This window comes from Epinephelus fuscoguttatus, linkage group LG10, assembly GCF_011397635.1.
Source record: "Epinephelus fuscoguttatus linkage group LG10, E.fuscoguttatus.final_Chr_v1".
Lineage (NCBI taxonomy): Eukaryota > Metazoa > Chordata > Actinopteri > Perciformes > Serranidae > Epinephelus > Epinephelus fuscoguttatus.
In genome coordinates, this window is record NC_064761.1 from 30,940,867 (window position 1) to 30,959,094 (window position 18,228).

At 42.4% G+C, this 18,228-nt stretch overlaps 1 protein-coding gene across 3 annotated transcripts in view; it reads right to left on the reverse strand.

Annotated features, from left to right (window-relative positions):
* Positions 1-18,228, reverse strand: part of sema6bb (sema domain, transmembrane domain (TM), and cytoplasmic domain, (semaphorin) 6Bb) — a 181,107-nt gene that overhangs the window by 94,472 nt on the left and 68,407 nt on the right. For 2 of the 3 annotated variants that reach the window (XM_049588366.1, XM_049588365.1), the window contains 2 exons: positions 4,239-4,363; positions 2,584-2,698 (listed from right to left, as the gene is read on the reverse strand). In XM_049588366.1, coding sequence (XP_049444323.1) covers positions 2,584-2,698; positions 4,239-4,344 — 221 coding nt within the window. In that variant the 5' untranslated portion in view covers positions 4,345-4,363. Of the gene's footprint in view, positions 1-2,583; positions 2,699-4,238; positions 4,364-4,476; positions 4,500-18,228 lie in introns of those variants that run through there. The other variant, XM_049588367.1, reaches the window with a different exon arrangement.

Sequence of the window (18,228 nt, forward strand, 5' to 3'; positions counted from 1 at the left end):
TTTATCAGACAGACAGATGCAGACCTGCATAGTATGGACACTGAACTAGAAGACATTTGTTGGGCCAAATATCAGCCTTTAAATGATGCTATACTGTAACACATTTGTTACAAAAAACCTTGCCCAAGTCTCGCATAAATTGGACATTTATTTTACCAAGTAATCAGAAAAGATTACAGAACTATGCTCTTTAATTGTGTAACAAAAACTGAACTCCAATTTGTAATGTTTAAATAATGCAAGGTTTGTTGAAGTCACACTGTGCAGGATTTTCCTAAAAAACAATGTATAGAGTCAAACCCACTATAAGTGTGTGGCGGTGTATGCTTCCACAGAGACTCCTGGTTTTAATTTGTATTCCTGTATTTTCTGTGTCTGGAACATTTATGGGTGCGTAACCCCATAGTGCTCAAGTGAGGTCAGGCAGTGACCAGGTGCCAGCAGGCATCCAAGAGACACAGCGCTGCAAAAATGTAAATAAAGCGAGCAAAACGCCACATGAGAGTGAATCTGGGATTGGCTTTTACTTTCACTTTTGCTGGCGAGCTTGTTTACGGACAGCAACCAATAGTCCTGCATAGTATACCTCTGAGGGCTGGTCACACCAGCGATGGCAGAGTTTTGCAGAAAAATCAGTACATGTCAGTGAAATCCCCTCAATCCATGGAGAGTCCAAAAGTAGCCCCAGCAGTACTAAGCCACAGCTAAATGCTAATAAAAGAATGTTAATATGTGCACAGCATGTTGAAACACTAACCACAATGTTGGATCTGCCACCGTTAATAAAATCAACAAGGATCCCTCACCTCTCTACAGCTAAAATACTGATGATGTGTTTTTTAAATAACTGTAGGTTTTAGGCTCAGACACTGTAACTCCTAAAATAATGTCCATTGAAAGTAGGTTGCCTGGCAACAAATGCAGCGATAACAGACAATCCAACAGATATTAAAGCTGAAAATGGCTCTGACAGAGCTATATTTGTACTTGTATATGTGTGTGATGCAAGCAATCAAAGGCATATCACAGGCCCCAGATTTCTCAAAGCTTACTCTTACTGTAGATAAATACATAAATCAGCTGCTTATACTTTAATTTCATAAGCGTAAGTGCAGTGCCTGTTCAAAATGTGCCTGTTCAGAACAGGTCGATTGCTTGTCATCTGGTATTTCTGCTTGAATCTCTCCTGTGAAATGCTCATCTAAACAACTTCACACTTTAAACTGTGGCAGAGCAATGGGTCCTGAGCAATACACCTGCCTTGACATAAGGTGTTTTTGGACCAAACTGTTCTGGGACTCCCTGAGAGAAAATGCCTACAAGAACTACACACAAATACCTTCAAGGGCCTTTTTTCTGTTTGCATTCACACCACCAAAAGGAACGCGGAACTGGCATATTGTAAGCTGACCAGTCGTTGGTATAGCTCTGTCACTTGCATTGTATTTCAGCTGTCACATATATGCTAAGTGAAGCCTTGAATTCACTGCCGGTCCATTTTTCTGTTTTGTTATATTGCTTTTGTTAAGAGCTGTTGTTGGTGTTTGGTGTTGTCTGCTGTTTACACAGCTAACAGGTCTTAAAAAATGGCTGCTGCTGGTGCTGCACTGGCTGTGTTTGACCAATCAACATACACTTACATCACTCATGGTCCTCTCGCGCTGGGACCTACTCTGAAAAAGAATTTGACAAAGTCCCTGAAAAGGTGTTTGAAGAACTATGATCATTCCTAGATGTTGCAGTGCGGACACAACAAAAAGGGAGGGTTCTTACAACTATTTAAAGAGTTCCTGTGGTCGGAAAATGCCTAAAATTGTGTCCTCTAGCAATGCAAGAGGATACGGGTCATTTGCTAACAGTTAGCTATTTGGGAGCAGGCTATTTCTGTGAACAAAAGCCTTCATTCTGCAGCATGGTAGTGTGGTGCTTAGCATTGTCCCCTCACACCAGGAGGGTTCCTGGTTTGCACCCTGCAGTGGGGGAGCCCTTCTGTACAGAATTTGCATGTTCTCAAGTATCAGTGTGGGTTTTCCCCAGGCTTCCTCCCACAGTCCAGAGACATGTAGGTTAAGTGAATCAGTGTCCCTAAATTGGCCGTAGGTGTGAATGTGAGAGTGAATGGTTGTCTGTCTCTATGGGTCAGCCCTGTGATAGTCTGGCAATCTGTCCAGGGTGTACACTGCATCTCAAGCGTTCAGTGCAAAAGTTTCATTGCAGATACTTTAAATGTTTGAGTTTGTGGCAATGTAAAATCTCTGGTCTCTCTTTCTTCATCTGTTCTTGAATATACTGTAGCATGTGATGGAGACTGAGCTGCACACAACATGTGGCTCAGTGGTGTAACAGTTAATAGGGATAAATACTCAATAGAATACAGTGTGTACATGATGCACTAGTAACTAATATGTCCTTTAAATCTCAAGGGCTCGCACTCTACATTGCACCTTCTTGAGTCCTCAGCACACCCACCAAGTATGAAGTCAATCAGATTGGATTGGTTGTTCAGAAAATCAAAGGACAGACAGACATTTTAGTTAGATGTCTGTGTGTGTGTGTGTATGTGTGTGTGTGTGTGTGTTGTACCTGGCTCCAATGTAGAGCGTCCGATTGACTTGGAGGACCCTCTGGATGTGTAGAGGCTCTTGTCTCAGCCATGTTCGGTGGGGTCGGCCCAGAAACACTGGGTGTTTTCTCACCACTGTCAGTGAAGGAGAGACAGAAACAGATAATGGCTGATTCCCAAACTGACATCCATCATTGGCAAAAAGTAGTCGACATAAAAGTGTTTCTGTGTTAGTTTGTTTTGACAGTTCCGCAGCAGTAACAGGTATTCAAGGTGACAAAGTCTGAGACCTGCATTTGAAACAGCAGCGTATCGGCTACATTAAGCCTACAAAGACCCGGAGCAGAGCACGAACCCAGATACAAGAAACAAATAATCCTCTGAGAATGAAAGATGTCTGAACTACACCTCATATGTCACCGTTAGATTCACAAGTTTTTTGTTTCTTGACTGATTGAGACTCACTTTTGATAAATTGTTCATTTGCATGCTGCTTTTTGTTGACAAGTTTGGCAAGACATGTTCTGCCAACTGATTCGGATAATTCAGGAAAGAGAGACATGCAGAGACAGGTGACATTTTCAAAAGCATCAAAAAGGTAAAACAAAATGTTCAAAGTGTTTCTATGGACACGGAATTTAGTGCATCGAGGAAGTGAAACCTTAAGGGAAAGGAATAAGAGATAAGATTGGTGGAGCATTTTCACCATGTTTTTATCATGTTGTCCCATAGATGTGCAAAGACACAGTTAAAAGAATAAAGTGAAGAGAAAAGCAGAAATCATACATATAAATCGGATGGATTACCAGTGTGGCTATCTGTCTTTGACCTTGACTGAGGTGAGTGAGAGTATTTCCATCTGATATCCCCTCATCCTCCCTCTGCTCTTTCATCATTACTTGTTTAAATCCCACACTATAGTCCATTAATCGGTTTCCTCTTTTTATTCACCTCTGTGTTTTGTCTGCTTCTAATTTATTTCTATCCTGTTATTTCTTCCTATTGTGGGCTACCTACGTCACTCCGTCCTGGGACCCACTGTAATTCATTCTGTTCTCTCCTTGTCCTCCACCTTTTTCTGTCTGTCCACCTCCATACTTTCCTCTACTTGTCTTGTGCGACCATCCACATGAGTCCACATTCTCTACTATACCTGCTGTAAAGCATAGCTGCTGAGTCTAACACAGCCACTCCACTGTAGCGCTCAGTACCCTGACATCATCTACATTCCACTGTTTGGTATTGATACATCAAGAAGGGTCTGGACTCAGCTGGGAAACCATGAATCAATATTATTGAACTGCAATCAATCAAAGGTCTGGACTGAGCTACAGACTGCCAAGCTGATATGGAGACTCAAAGTCTGAGTGTGTAAGAAGCTGCGTCTGTGTGTGGGAAAGTCAGAAATGCCAGAGCCCTTTCCTACACTCTGGTCTCATTCCTGAGCGTGACCCCACACCTCCCGACCTGGAAACCAGTCAACACTATTCGTGTGAGAGCCTGTCTGACCTCCGCAGCCTACACCACGACCCTAAAACCTCCTCCTTGCCTTCCCTCCCCCATTTCAACACTCTGCCTGTTAGGCTGCGACCCCACACCTCACACATCACAACCTGGGAGAGAGTCACGCAGGGGAGTAGGCGGCTAGAGGGCGAGAAAGTCGGGAGGTCAGTACCTTCGGTGGGGATGACGTTGATGGGCCCCGGTTCCTCTGGGAACGCCGAGCTCGCCACTTGGAGCAGCCAACACAGCAGGAAGAAGGGAGGGGCCACGGTCGCCATGGCAACACAACGGCGGAGTCTGTGGGAATTAAGAAAAAGACAAAAAGGGAGAAAAGGCAGTGAGTGGTTGCTAAATCAGGCAGAGGAGCGAGACACGCATTAACATACACAGACGGAGGAATATTCACTCACTCAATCACTGACTGACTAACTAACTAACTAACTAACTGGCTGGTTTTCTTGACTGAAGCTCTATCTCTGTATTCCCACAGCATCTCTAGCTCTTCGCCCTGATGTGAAGGGAGTGAAATAGCTGCTCGGAGCGAGGGATTAAGTCATCCACTGGGGGAGAAGTGTCCAGTCAGCTCTGAATGCAGCCAGATCACTGTGGCACAACATGACCACATCAAACATCGCACCACATATGACACATCTGAGAAAAATGAGAAGGAGGCGAAGGGGCAACATCTTGGGCAAGACAGAGGGCAATATATGGCCTATAGCTGAATGGAAAATCTGTACAGTGAGTGAAAGGCTCAATAACGCTCCAGACTTCAAGCATTATCCAGGATATGAAAGAGGCTGAGAGTGGGAGAGAAGTGGTGGTTTACTTAAATTAAATGCTTGCCAGCAACGCAAATCACCTCTCGACAGCGAAGCTAAACTGTTGGTATTTTTCATCTGGCAGTACGGAGGCACATGCAGGTCTCGGATGTGATTCATGTGGAAATGATACCCAAATTAAGTTACACTACGTGATCCCTCTAGAAAATGTACCAAGCTCTCTGCCTCGTAGGAGAAAAGCTCTCTGAATTGCTATCGACTTCAACCACAAACCTCAGAAGGCAAGACCGGCCGGCCGCTACCTCTGTGTGCTGTTACTGCAATTTTGCTGCTGTGGCATGTGTGTGGTGGAATTCACTGTGCATCCAACGGGCACTTTCATTCAACTTGTTATTATCTTGAGCTCTGACTCATCTGTAATTATCTATCAATTTTTCCCTCACCGTACCAGCCTGGCATGGAATTGTGTTTTCCTAGAGATTTCACAAACACATAATTTACAAAACCCCATAACTCGATTTTCATCTTGTTGTCATCTTAACACTGAATGCAACATTGGGTAATTTGTTTTGAAAATCAAGTGGAGAGGCCTTCCACCCCCACTGCTGCAAACACAAAACATTTCTTTCACTCATGCACAACTGCAACATCTCACATTTGAATAGTCAAGGTTGGATTTCTTTATGCAAATCTCTTCAGCATTTAACTGTGGTCACAGATACACAATGTGTAAAATGATGCGACAACAAGCACGCATCTACTGTGCACCCATCCTTTCCATGTTGGTCGTTATCTCTCTTTGACTCTTTTCCTGTCTTTTTCAGATCAGTTCAAGTCCACTAAATTGCATTGTGAGTTTCAGAGAGCTGTACTTACTGCAATAAAACATAAATTATGATAAAACCTCGTGCAGTCTTTATCATGTTGAAACTGAAACATGGTGTAAAATATGATTGTATGCTGTAGCAACACTTTAGCTTTTTGTAACCAGCAGCCACTGCTGCCACAACTAACACATAATGGTATAATGATAACACAGGGTTGTATAACAGTAGCACAAGTAGAAAAGTATGCTGATATTATCGCTAATTGATGTTGTGCTCTACGTTTTGGCCTCTTGTCCACACACAAACACAGTTCCAGGTCACTAAAACAACGATTTTTGCAGATTTTTCAAAACTCTTACTACTTTGTATGCGTGTGGACATGTAAAACAGAGCATTGAAACAACAGCAACAACAGCGGACTACCGGTTTGTTCAGGTTTTGAGAGAAGTGCCTGATGCAATGACTCCTTTACAGTTAAACTTAGTATTGCTGCACAAATTCCAACACAAACAGACCAGTGTTATTTGGGTCACCTCAGTTTCTGAAGTTTAAAGTCTGCCAGAAACAACGGCTTTGGACCATCAGGCCCAGTCGAACCAGCAGATGGTGGGACAATTGTTGCTGATGAGGAGTGGAAGGAAAACTTCCACATGCCCAGAGCATTGCTTGTATGTTTGAGGGAGCTCTTTCATCCTTACATGGAAGGGGAATCAATAGTAAATGGTAAATGGCCCTGCACTTGTATAGCGCCATTCCAGTCATCTGACCACTCAAAGCATGTTTTACACTATGAGTCACATTCACCTATTCACACATTCACACAGAATGTGGCAGAGGCTACCATACAAGGTGCCGCCTGCTACTCAATTTTTAACACATTCAAACACCGATGGAATAGCCATCAGGAACATTTTAAGGTTCAGTATCTTGCTCAAAGATACATGGATCCAACCGTTGATCTTCTGATTAGCGAACGACCCGCTCTACCTCTGAGCCACAGCCGTGGTAACAAGAAATCTCGTAGGTGTTTTTGAAAAGTAAACGTTAACCTATACACCTTGCTAGCTTTGCAACGAGAGGAGACTGCTGAAGACAGCTGACACTGGCAAGGGTTTGGAGCTGTTTTTACATCCTAGTGTGGCTGGAGACATTTGGTGAAATGAAGGTTGTGTGGACAGAATTGACAAAACAAACAGAAGGGGGGAAATTCATAAAAATATCTTCAGATGTGTAGTTAGGGTCTAGGTCAGGGGAACTGCTGTACACAAGCATCTGTCTAAAATTTGCAAACATTAGCCACCTTAAGCCGGACGAAGTAAGGCTATTGAGGTAAACGCCCTTAAGTAACTGTACTGAACTGTGCAAGGGTGAGTTTTATTGATTATAAATTCAATGTTTTATTTGTAAGAAAAACAATGTGGTTTTTCTGTTCTGGCAAAGGTTACATAGTCCTTTAGAATTGGAAATAAGGGACCTTGCTCAAACAATGGCAAACAGCCCCAGGCCAAAAAGAATGAGAAAGTTTGTATGTATACTGGGTGTTTATCATATAGTATCAATTTGAAACACATCAACATAATTAATGGGTTTATCTTAATCTTAAATTAAATTTCAATTACGTGAAAGTACATAATAGAACGGAAAATAAATAAAGCTGGCACACTGAACTCTGTGTAGTAACGTGGAAACAGTTTCTCTCTTTCAGTCTTTCGCTCTCTCTCTCTCCCCCGAAGGATACAAACAGCCATTGTGCAGCCCATCTCTTTAATGGAGTCCCAGACATAACCTTATCAGGACACATAATCTTTATGGGACATTTCTCAAATTCCCTGAGCTGACATCAGAATAAAAGTGGGAGGCATGCTAATTACTCAACACCCACAAGCAAAATTACAGGAGGTGATGGGGAAAGAGTCATAAAGAGAAGAAAGGAGGTCATGGGGTAAAGAGAGAGATGGAGTGAGAGATAAGCGAGACACGGCGAGAGAGAGAGAAAGAGAGAGAGAGAGAAGATGAGAAGTCAGGAAGTCACTATATCCAATCACAGATTCTATTGTTTCTGCTATTAATAATGTATGAATAAATGTCAGGCGGTACGCATTCGATTAGTATAATTAGACACCCTGGGCTATACAATTTCATGGGACAGCAGAATAAGTAGATACACAAGTATAAAAGTGCGTGTGTATGTGTGTGTGTGGGTGCGCAAATGGTTCAGAGCCAAAGCATCTCTGTAATTATGACAAATGGCTGCAGCCGAGTCCATTCAGAAGCCTCGCTGCATGGCACAAGCTGAACACTAATACGCCATTATCATTGAACGAAGCATACTGCAAGTCACATATACATTTTGCCATTCGGAGGAGACACTAATCCCAAATATTCAACCCCAGGGTACTATAGCGCTTCGTGTTCGAAATTGAAATGGCAGTAGATGCCACTGAAGTCGCATTGAAGCTGGCACACTGTGTGGGTTCTGTGGATTTAAGAAACGTTAAAAACGACACTGTCAGTGGCAAATTATTGTGTCAGTTCTTTCACCGAGGGGGAAGAGGGGGGACTATTGTTTCCAGTGTTGTGACAAACATATTCAGGGATTGAGCTTGATTTCAGGCAGCATCCCAACAGTCTTATTTGGATGCCAAGTTAATACAGATGGCAAGTGACAACAGCGGAGGAAAAATGCAAACCATAGCTGGCCAAGTGAAACTTCAGTCTGAGCTTTAACACCCCATCCAGTCTGACTATCTTTTCTTTACTATTAATGAAACAGGACTCCTGAACTCACCACCATGCTCCACTCGCTTCATCAGGATTTAAACAGACTTGTTAATTTGTCTGTTTCCACAGCACCAGATCAATTTGATTATGGGTGTTTAGGCAGGTAATTTCCTCAACAAAGTCATTAAGAGATCATTTAGCTGCCGAAAAGGTGAGAGAGAGTGTTGATCCAAATGATCAACACTGTAGCAAACTTAAGATAGCTCACATAACAAATCACCAGGCAATCAATGATGTCTGGTGTTATTAGCAAAGCCCTAATGTGGACTGATACAGTTCTGATACAGAGTCGAGTCAGGAGAAAGAACACATGCTTTAAAGACAAGAGGAAATGGTTTGATGGCGAGGAAGAGATGTGAGGAATGTCTGCAATGAGGAATTGGATGCTGGTTATACAGAAACAGTGACCCTCTGCTGCAGGGCTTTGGATACTTTATATGCAAATAGAACACCTCATCATCAAATGAAGGTGCTAATATGCTCTGAAATGCTTTTGTCACTTATTACGGTTGCCATGGCTCTCGCTTTCTCCTCTCCTCAGTCTCTCTACCTATTCCCTCTCACCATCTCGTTACACCCTGGCTTCTCTCTTGCTCTCCCTTAGCCCCAGTCTTGTCGACGTGAACGTTCTCGATGTGTTTTCATCACACAGCCGTGAGGTACTTGCACTAAAAATTGGACGGTTGAAAGAAAACCAAGATTATGCGTGTCCTAGATATTGGGAAAATGGTAATGAAATGGAGCAGCATTAATGGGGACAGTGTGGTGGTTGGGGTATTTATGATTAAAATATTTAACAGAGTGGCTGTCAAGTATTATACAGAGGTATCAGTACTGGTAACACAGTACTCAAGCAACAGTCTGATATAATCCCTTTTCATACTGGTCGCCCATCTTCAAAAAGCCTGCACAGAAGAAGAATTAATTCAAACATGGTCTATTTCCACTCAAATCCTTTTATCACCATTTTACAAGGCAAATTCAATTTTTATGCTCCTCCAAAATATGAATGTTTTCTATACAATTTGCAGGTATTGCACATAGTAAAGCTGCACTAATTCACATTTTTACATTAACAAAGAATCACATGATTACTTGTGTGTGAAAGAGAAGACAGTCTCAATAGGGAACATACAGAGAATTATCCCCAATTCTGCAGCTTTCAGCTCACTGTTTAGGTGTACGAGCTACAACTTTACGGCTTTGTTTCACTCCCACTGCTCTCATTAACTTTTCAGTGAATAAAGCTCTGAGGAAACTGTGCCAGATGACTACCAAAATCATAGACTGTACAGTAAAGATGGATGACATGACAGCTCCCCAAAAGTGAAGCCAAAATATCTTGATCTCAATCACGTACTGTTCTAGATCATGCCAAACTGCAGCGGATGATCAAGACAGTGAGTCGGATGATCTGGGTTAATCATCCGCAGCACAGCTGTAGAACGACCTTATTCTTAAAAAGGCTGAACAGATCCTCACTGATCCTACCCATCCTCTCCACCTGAATTCCATGGATGTAGAGAGTCAAACAGCAGAAATACTGCAGCTGAAAATAAGAACAATAAGACAAAGCAAATCATTTGTGCCTACAGCAATTAGACCACTAAATGAGAGACAGATGTGCAGCTATATTACTATATTGATCGTGCACATACAGTGTATCTTTGTGTTTTAAAACGGACAATGTATGACCACATAAATTTGCCCCTGTGGGATAATAGAGTTCATCTGACCTGACCTGACCTGGCTGCTGGCTGCAGTATAGGCCATAAACCTTAACCACTCTATGTTAGTGGATGGAACATTAGCAAAACTAAACACTTCAAGTACACATTAAATGAACTTCTTCTCAAAGGTGGATTCTGTCATTTTAGGTAGTTCTTTGTCACATTGATGTATATGCATTCTCGGAACCCATCGGCCTCTGGGGGCAGACCCCCGATTTTTTGGCATTCCGATTTGAGGAGGCGAATTTCCGTTTCCGACTTCCGTTTATATATAAGTAAATATGCTGAACCATTGAGATGGATTCAGAGTTTGCAGAGACGCCAATTATGTTCCGCCTCGTTAGATCACCGCACAGAGCATTTAACCTGGCAACAAACGCAGCTGGCTCAAACGTGATTGATCAATATCATGTGGACTACAAACAGCCTAGCCCCGGAAACCAGGGCTCTTCCACTCTTCTTCCGGAGGCAAGATCTCCGGGGTTTGCTTACAGACTCTACATTCACTGAATGTAGAGTCTGTATATAGAGACTAATGTACCCCTGCGCTCATCTTTGGGGGTACCCCATCTATAAGAGGCCTCAACAAGGCAAGGCAGGAGACATTGCAACATTGCTCTTATGGTCATTTCCATTTTTTTAGCACTGTTAAGCTATGTTTATAAGTTAATTTTATGCTAATCTTGTGTTGCTTAATTTGTGTAGGGGCTGGAGTTTGTGCTCTGTGGGAGAGGGGCTGGAGTTTGTATGGTTGTGTATGATGGAGGATTTTGTTTTTGCTACCTGTTGTCAGGACAGGAATTAACAGAGATTGCCTCCAACAATATCTGCGGTCTGGGCCTCCTTATATCTATATAATGCAGACATCACCAGAGTCTGGTTATATGCAAGTGGTCATGACAAGTTGGGTAAGAACTAGTTATTTGGCGCTATGCAAAGTGGGGTTTGATGTCATGATCGACAGCTGTGTGTGCTAACTGGTGTGCTCGCGATTAATGGCACTGCTTGCGAATAATCGGACGATGGGAACTGGATACCATGGAAATCCCCACTGCGCAGGCTCTGGTTCCAAATCAAGACACCAGCGCAAGATGGCAGTGGCCATATCCAGGATATTTTGGCTTTATTTTTGTACAGTGGGAGGAAGTGGAGATGCTTTGTCCTTGATATACAGTCATTGACCAAAATGCACCAAACTGCAGACAAACACAATCAGCAATTAGTTGTTAACATAGTGGAGCATTTTGCAGCTAAAGAGTAAGATTTGTCTTTCAGGAGTGAATACAGAGCTGATGTTGGACCAAACGTCTGACCTGCTTTCACCAGAGGTCTGCAAACACAAGTCTAAATATATGCAAATGCTGCTCTTTGTCTCCTGCATGTGTAAACAGATCACAGTTATGAATCAGCTTCATGTCAGTGTTGTTTTTTACAGGTCATTATGCTGTGCCCTGGTGGACAAATTCCTCAGTTAAAGCAATTTTGAATTCCAAAGCTGTTCTCATGTTTTTTGTGATTGATATATAATTGCACAAAGATTTAAATATAGATATTCTTAAAGAGATATGCATGTTGTTCGAGTATTTTCTAACGCACTAACATCTGTCTGTGATATGATGAAAACTAGAAGCCATAGTAGCCATAGAAGATGACGTAAGAGCACCAGAACCCCGTCTTGATTCAATTCAATTCACAGTTTCCAATAAAGCTCTGTAAAAAGAGATAACACTGGAAGGGAGCCAACAACAACCCAGAGGATTTCAAGCTCTAATAACCTTTGTTATTGTAAGGGAGACACACTCAAACTACCAAAAAGACTTTGAGCTTGATCCTTAAAACACTTAATAACTTTTTAAGAGGAATTAATGTTCAAAGAAATACTCCTTTGCCGCAGGCACAAGGGTGAGCTCTACTTTGCTCTGCTTTTATTGTTCCACATCACTGAGATGACCTTCAGAGCTCAGTACATGAGACTGTGCCTGTACATGGGAAAGTGTATTAAGTAAGCGGTGTAGGATTTTATGATTGTTCCATTTTCTTTATGCGGACTTAAAAACACCCAATAGATTTCCTGAGACTGGCCTAATTGTCATAATAGTGAGAGAGGAGAGGCTGCTTTATGGGCTGTGTAGAATCAATGACAGGTGATACCCTGATGCTGCTTGGATCACCTTCAATCAGCAATAACATAAGATGCTGTATGCGGCAGGGATGTAAGGAGGAAAGGGAATAAAGAATAAGCCGTGAGAAAGAAAGCTGCGAGAGAGGATTTAAGGCAAAGATGGAAATAAACACAGTGACTATAAAAAAAGGAGTTTAGAGAGTGGGGAAAGGACAAGGCAGGACAAAGACAATGGCAAAAATAATGCACAACAGGGAGTGATGAAGAGAAACAAAGGTGAAAGAGAGACAAGTGAGGCATTCAAACAGAGAGGGGGAGTCACACCGGACATAAAGAGAGAGAAGCCAAAGAATGTCCGGAATGAGAGAGACAGAAAGACAAAGAAACAGAGGAGAGGAAGAGCACACAGCCAACAGTACACTCGCATTGCCAGATTTATATCCATACTGAGCCAAGATTAGACTAGTGGGAAGGACCTCCTGGCTCTCTGTACTTGCCTGATTTTCAACTTATCTAAAGGGATGACATTTTTCTGTATCTCTTTATGTGTGGGAAAGGGGAGCCTCTCAGGGGTCAATACTTTGAACCATTTCTGTTCAGCCTGTAGATGTTGCCTCGAGGCCACATAAATTGAAAGCACAAGGCATGTTACTATAATTATGCTAATGACACACTGTTAAACAGTACCCACGCTCATCCATTGGACATTTCAACTCTTAAGTCACTGGTTGAATGCATTTACGACTTAAGCCCCTTTCCCACTAGACAAAAACCCCACTACATCCCGCTAACATCTGGCTTTCTTATGTAATGAGAAAGGTTACAATCAGCATTCACTCGCAGGACAAATAACTGCTGCAGTCATGAGTATATCTCGGCTCCAGCTCCGATTGGCTTCAATTGGCAGAAATGGAAATACGACCACTGGGTGGACGCACTAATTTTCGTCAGCACGATGCAATGACAGGCCACCACAAAATACTGTCTATCTCTGTCCAAGCAGCGCCCGTACACATGCTGCATTTTTTGTGTCCTCAAACCCACTCGTTCAGTGTAGACGCACAAATTTAAAAGCAAGAGCAATGCCGTCGTGGCACACATGTATTCCCAAACGATGCATGTATTTCCATGGCCTAACAGTTCAAATTTTGGGACACAGCAATGCGCATTGCATAGTGACGAGAAACAACAAATCACAGCTAGTAGATATCTTCCCCTCTCTTCTGTAAATATCAGTCTACAATAAATATGAAGTAGTTGATCATTTTAAATCCTGGCTATCCACAACTTCACATCTGTCCCATGTGCAATATTTTAGGCGTAATGCACACTTAAAAATCAACGCCTGGAGGAAGAGGATCAGCTTTAAACTTGGGATTTCGGGTAAGTAGACTCTGATACGGTGCTGGTTATGGTCGCTTAGCAATTTCAGATGCAACCTGACTCCGCACCCTTGAAAGTGTGCACAGGGTAGAAAAAAGAATAGCACCCAGCGCCCAACCTCATGTTTTCCAGGTGGTTAAAGATGCAGCATGTGTTCCAGGCCTTAAAGGGAAACTCCACCAATTTTTCCACATCAAAGTCTGTTTACAGGTTCAGGGAGTATAACTGAATATGTGAAAGAAGTTACATAAAGTCTTCTGTGGCTCCAGAGGGAGCTCTGTGAAATCCAGAATTGCCTCAAGTGATGTCGCTTGAGGCAGCGTCAGTTGGTGCTGAAGAGTACAAGTTTGAAAACAAAAAAAAATCTGGTGGTGTGGAGATAGAAGAAGTGAGGTTACCAGAACTCTGTAGCCCACCCCTCATCTCTGCTTGAGGCTGGTGGCTCGAGGCTACATTAGCCCCTACAAGCACAACAAGCATCCGTATTTACAAAGCAAACTCTCAGTGGTTGAGTTGCATTTTGGGTAATATAAGCGCCAGGTTCTGACAAGGAAGAAGAATGTGTGGGATAAAATAGAGTGTCTCTGGCTCTGCTGCATCATTGATAATCCTTTTTTTTTTTTTGAGAGAGAGAGAGAACTATTTATCAGGAGTCCGACAACGCTTCGAAGTGCAGTGCTGAACTCTACAACCTTACTTTCAGCCTCGCTACATAAAGGGCATCCTGTGTTGGCACTCTACAGCGTATTGGCATTGGATCTAAATTTTGAGGTGTGGAATTGTCCAATATGGTCTGCCTAAAAAGACCGTGAGCTGACTACAAATTTTTCAAACAGCTGCTGCCAGGATCATAACAAAAAAAAAACACAAGTGTGATCACATCACACCTGTCAGATCTCTGCATTGGCTTCCAGTTACTCTCAGAGTGGACAGTAACATTTTACATCTTGTCTACATAGCCCTAGCTTGCTCCACAGTCAGCACCTCTCTCTGCGTTGCTTACTCCATATGCACACCTATCAGACCTCCTACATTGTCTGGCACAGGCCTTCTGGTTGTACTGAAGGTTAAAATAAAAAGCAGGTTTTGGTTTTTACAGTCCAAACTGCTGGAATACGTTCTCCAGATTGCGTTAGATGTGCTCCAACATCAACGCTGTTAGAAAGCAAAGTGAAAACATTTGTTTTCCCCTGTGCATTTGATTAGTTTTATTGTGTTTGTATTTTAACCAGCATCTGATAGTTCACATTGTTTGTTTGTGCTATGTATCTCCCCTAGAGTAAAACATTCTATATGAGTAAAGATTTCTTTGTTTAGCCTTTCTGAAAACCACGTTATATCTGCTCTACTGACCCCAGACTGTTAACCTCTTCCCTGACTCCCTGACATAAATGCACGTATACTGTGCATAAGCACATACACAATATACTCCATACAAGCACACAACAAAACAACAAACACACATATCCTCTGGGCATTATGCCTTCACTTAAGCCAAACCACAGTCTTCCCTCTCTATCTCTCTTAGACCTAATGTAAAAACGACGCAGGAATTCCCTCCACTCCAGCGAAATGCACACATGATTTCTTCCCTTTGCTCGGGACCTGAGTCACCCGGGGTCTGTTTACTAGATATTTGCATCACCATGAAATCCTGGAGCCTCAATAACGTCGCAGATATCTAAAGAGAGAGAGGGCGAGAAGAGAGAAAGAGGAGAAGTCGAGAGGGAGAAAAGAGGGGGGAGTGCACGGTAAATGAAAAATGAAGAGTGACCTTTATGCACAGAACACTGGTTTTCCCATGCACTGAGAGACACCATGGATTTATGTAGTGGGAAATATGTGCAGCATGTGCAGGAGGACAAAAACATTTCTGTAACACTCCTCTTTTATCTGAATCAGACCATGAGAACAGGTCCTCTGTCTCTGCCACCTGACAGTGAGACCACTTGTATCGGTTAGGTTACTACGGTATCTTCTTTACACAGTACCATGTGTCTAATGGATATATAATTTCAGGGGATTTAAAGGTTGGTGCTAGAATAAGATAATCTCTGACTCTTTCTCACTGCAGTGGATATGCTCCCATTAGTGGGCGAGAGGTAGCCCGACTAAAGAGCGCTGGATGACAGAGCAGTAATGTAATACCTGTAATAGCTTATTGTTGATGAATGGATATCTTTGAGCATTATTGGAGCTCTCCCCAGAGTTGTGTCACTGTCATTAACCTTCGCAGTCCTCAAAATTACAGCTGCCGAGACACCAGGAAACAGAGGAGCTGGAGTCGCAATCTAGACGGAGTAGAACAAAGATTTTGCAGCATTGTCTGACAACGTCTGCAAGAGTCTGCAGGTTAATTATAGGTCTGTGTTTCAGGAGGAAGACTCTCCAAGAAAGAGCTCTGAGATAAATCTTTTATTCTCTGTACCACGCATACCTTTTATTTTTCCAGCCTCAACGCTACTTCTCCTTGCTCTTTTATCTTTTAAGCTTCAACATGCTTTGCGAGACAAGGAGAAACATCATCTCACATCACAACAGTGGAGATAGGCCTGACCTTTGGCTTCCCACCAGTTTATAACCATCATTAGCAGGGCAGGGATCAGGGGCCAAAGCCATAAATCACACTCAAACCATCCATGTAGGAGGAACCCAGCTACACTGCAGTAAAAAAATGAAAAGAAAACACACTCTGAGACTGACGGGAGGCTAAAAGCAACTCCATCCATCACTGGCTGGAGGCTCCATAAAGCCAGTAGAAGAAAACACACAAGGCGATAATCTCCAGCATGGTTATAAATAATACAGAAACCTTGCTAATGGCAATAAGAGGTTCTGCAGCATGACAGAATCCCCCTTGATGTGATTATTCGGCTAAAATTCCCCCAAGGACATGTATTATCTTGCATAAATACTCAGGAGTAACTCAATAGGGCGATATGTTCCCTTCCAGAGACTGTTTGCCCTTTTTGCTTGTGAATCAGGAGGAAAGGTGAATTTATTGTAATGGCAACAAGTGACTGTCAGTGGAGGCTCGAGGTTGGGTGGCGGGCAAAAATAGAACATTTGGGGGAAAGTGGAGGGCACTGAAAAATGAAAACAGACTCTGAAGACTGTATGCTCATTTCTGCACAATAGGACTACCACGTTTATGAACGTTTCTAGCAATAAACAGCATCAAGACAAACAGGAGGAGAATGCAAATGAGTTGCTGATTATGAGTCATTCTTAGTGAGTAAATAACAACAATAAGTGGTTCATCTGCAAAGCGGTTTTCACCTTGATATTCATAATCCAGCTTTCACCCTTTTTATGCAAAGAGCCTTGAAAATAATGAACCGTAATGGGGGAAAAAAATGTGATGTGCTTAGAGCAGAATGAATCATTACTATTAGCATTGTGATACTAACAATGTAGTGAATGGAAAAATGCCTCAACACCTGCATGGCCATCAAAAAGAAAACCTTGATATTTGATTTTGTCAGTATCACCCATTTCCAGATGGTTTCTTGTTACAGATAGTCATTTAGTCATTTAAAGTGGTAAATTAGCTAGTGTAGATGAGGCCATACGCTTGGCATGGTAACAGCGCTACTGCCAAGAGGTTGTTAGCCTAGACAGCAATCTTGTCTTTGTCCGAAGGTGACAAAAAATCAGCCTACGATCGCCACCAAAGCTCACTAATTCTATATCTCAGTTGTTCAATCCGTACAAACCCAAATTGTAAAGACAACACATTGTGATTTTACAGGGAATTATGTGCCAGAATGTTTGTTGGTCAGGAACAATTCTTTCCTGAGGTTTTGTCATCACCAAAACTTCAAGAAGTCACTTCACCAGCCAAAAATACTCTGGCAGGTAGCCCCTCCTAATGCTGCTCACCATTTGGCTTCCCTAAGCTTTGTTGTGTTATTGTGTGATCTTTTCCAAACTGGGAGTGCAATCCTTTTGCATAAAATAAGCCGAAGAAATAAATTTTCATTTTCGATGTTAAAAATATGATACCAGAAATGTACAGTAACAGTAGGCTATATATTAAACTATACAACTAACTGCACTACAAGCAGACAAACACAGGTGTGACGTGACGTGACGTGACGTGACGTGACGTGACGTGACGTGACGTGACGTGACGGGACGTGACAGTAAATTCTCCACTACAGCAGAACTATAGAGCAGACATCTTCAGCAGTTGCAGGAGGCTGTGCAGAGGTACATTTCTGCATTACCTGGCTCCAATGTCATTAATGTGGTCATAATATGACAGCTTCTGAGCAAGTTCTGCATCAGTGCTGATGACAGAAAGACCACCAGATGTTCCTGTCCCACTGTTGAATGTAGGTATGTTTAATGAGTCTAAGTTTAAAAAAAATTTCGCTGAGCAGAGGCTATTAACTGTATTAGCAACCTATAAGCGTGAGTGCAGTGCTTGACTGGCTCGCACTGCAGCTGTGCTGTGTTCACTGCATCAGCAGCGTAGCTCAAACCGTGTTGTGCCTGAGAGGGCCTTAACTGGGAAAGTTAATTTAATATGTAT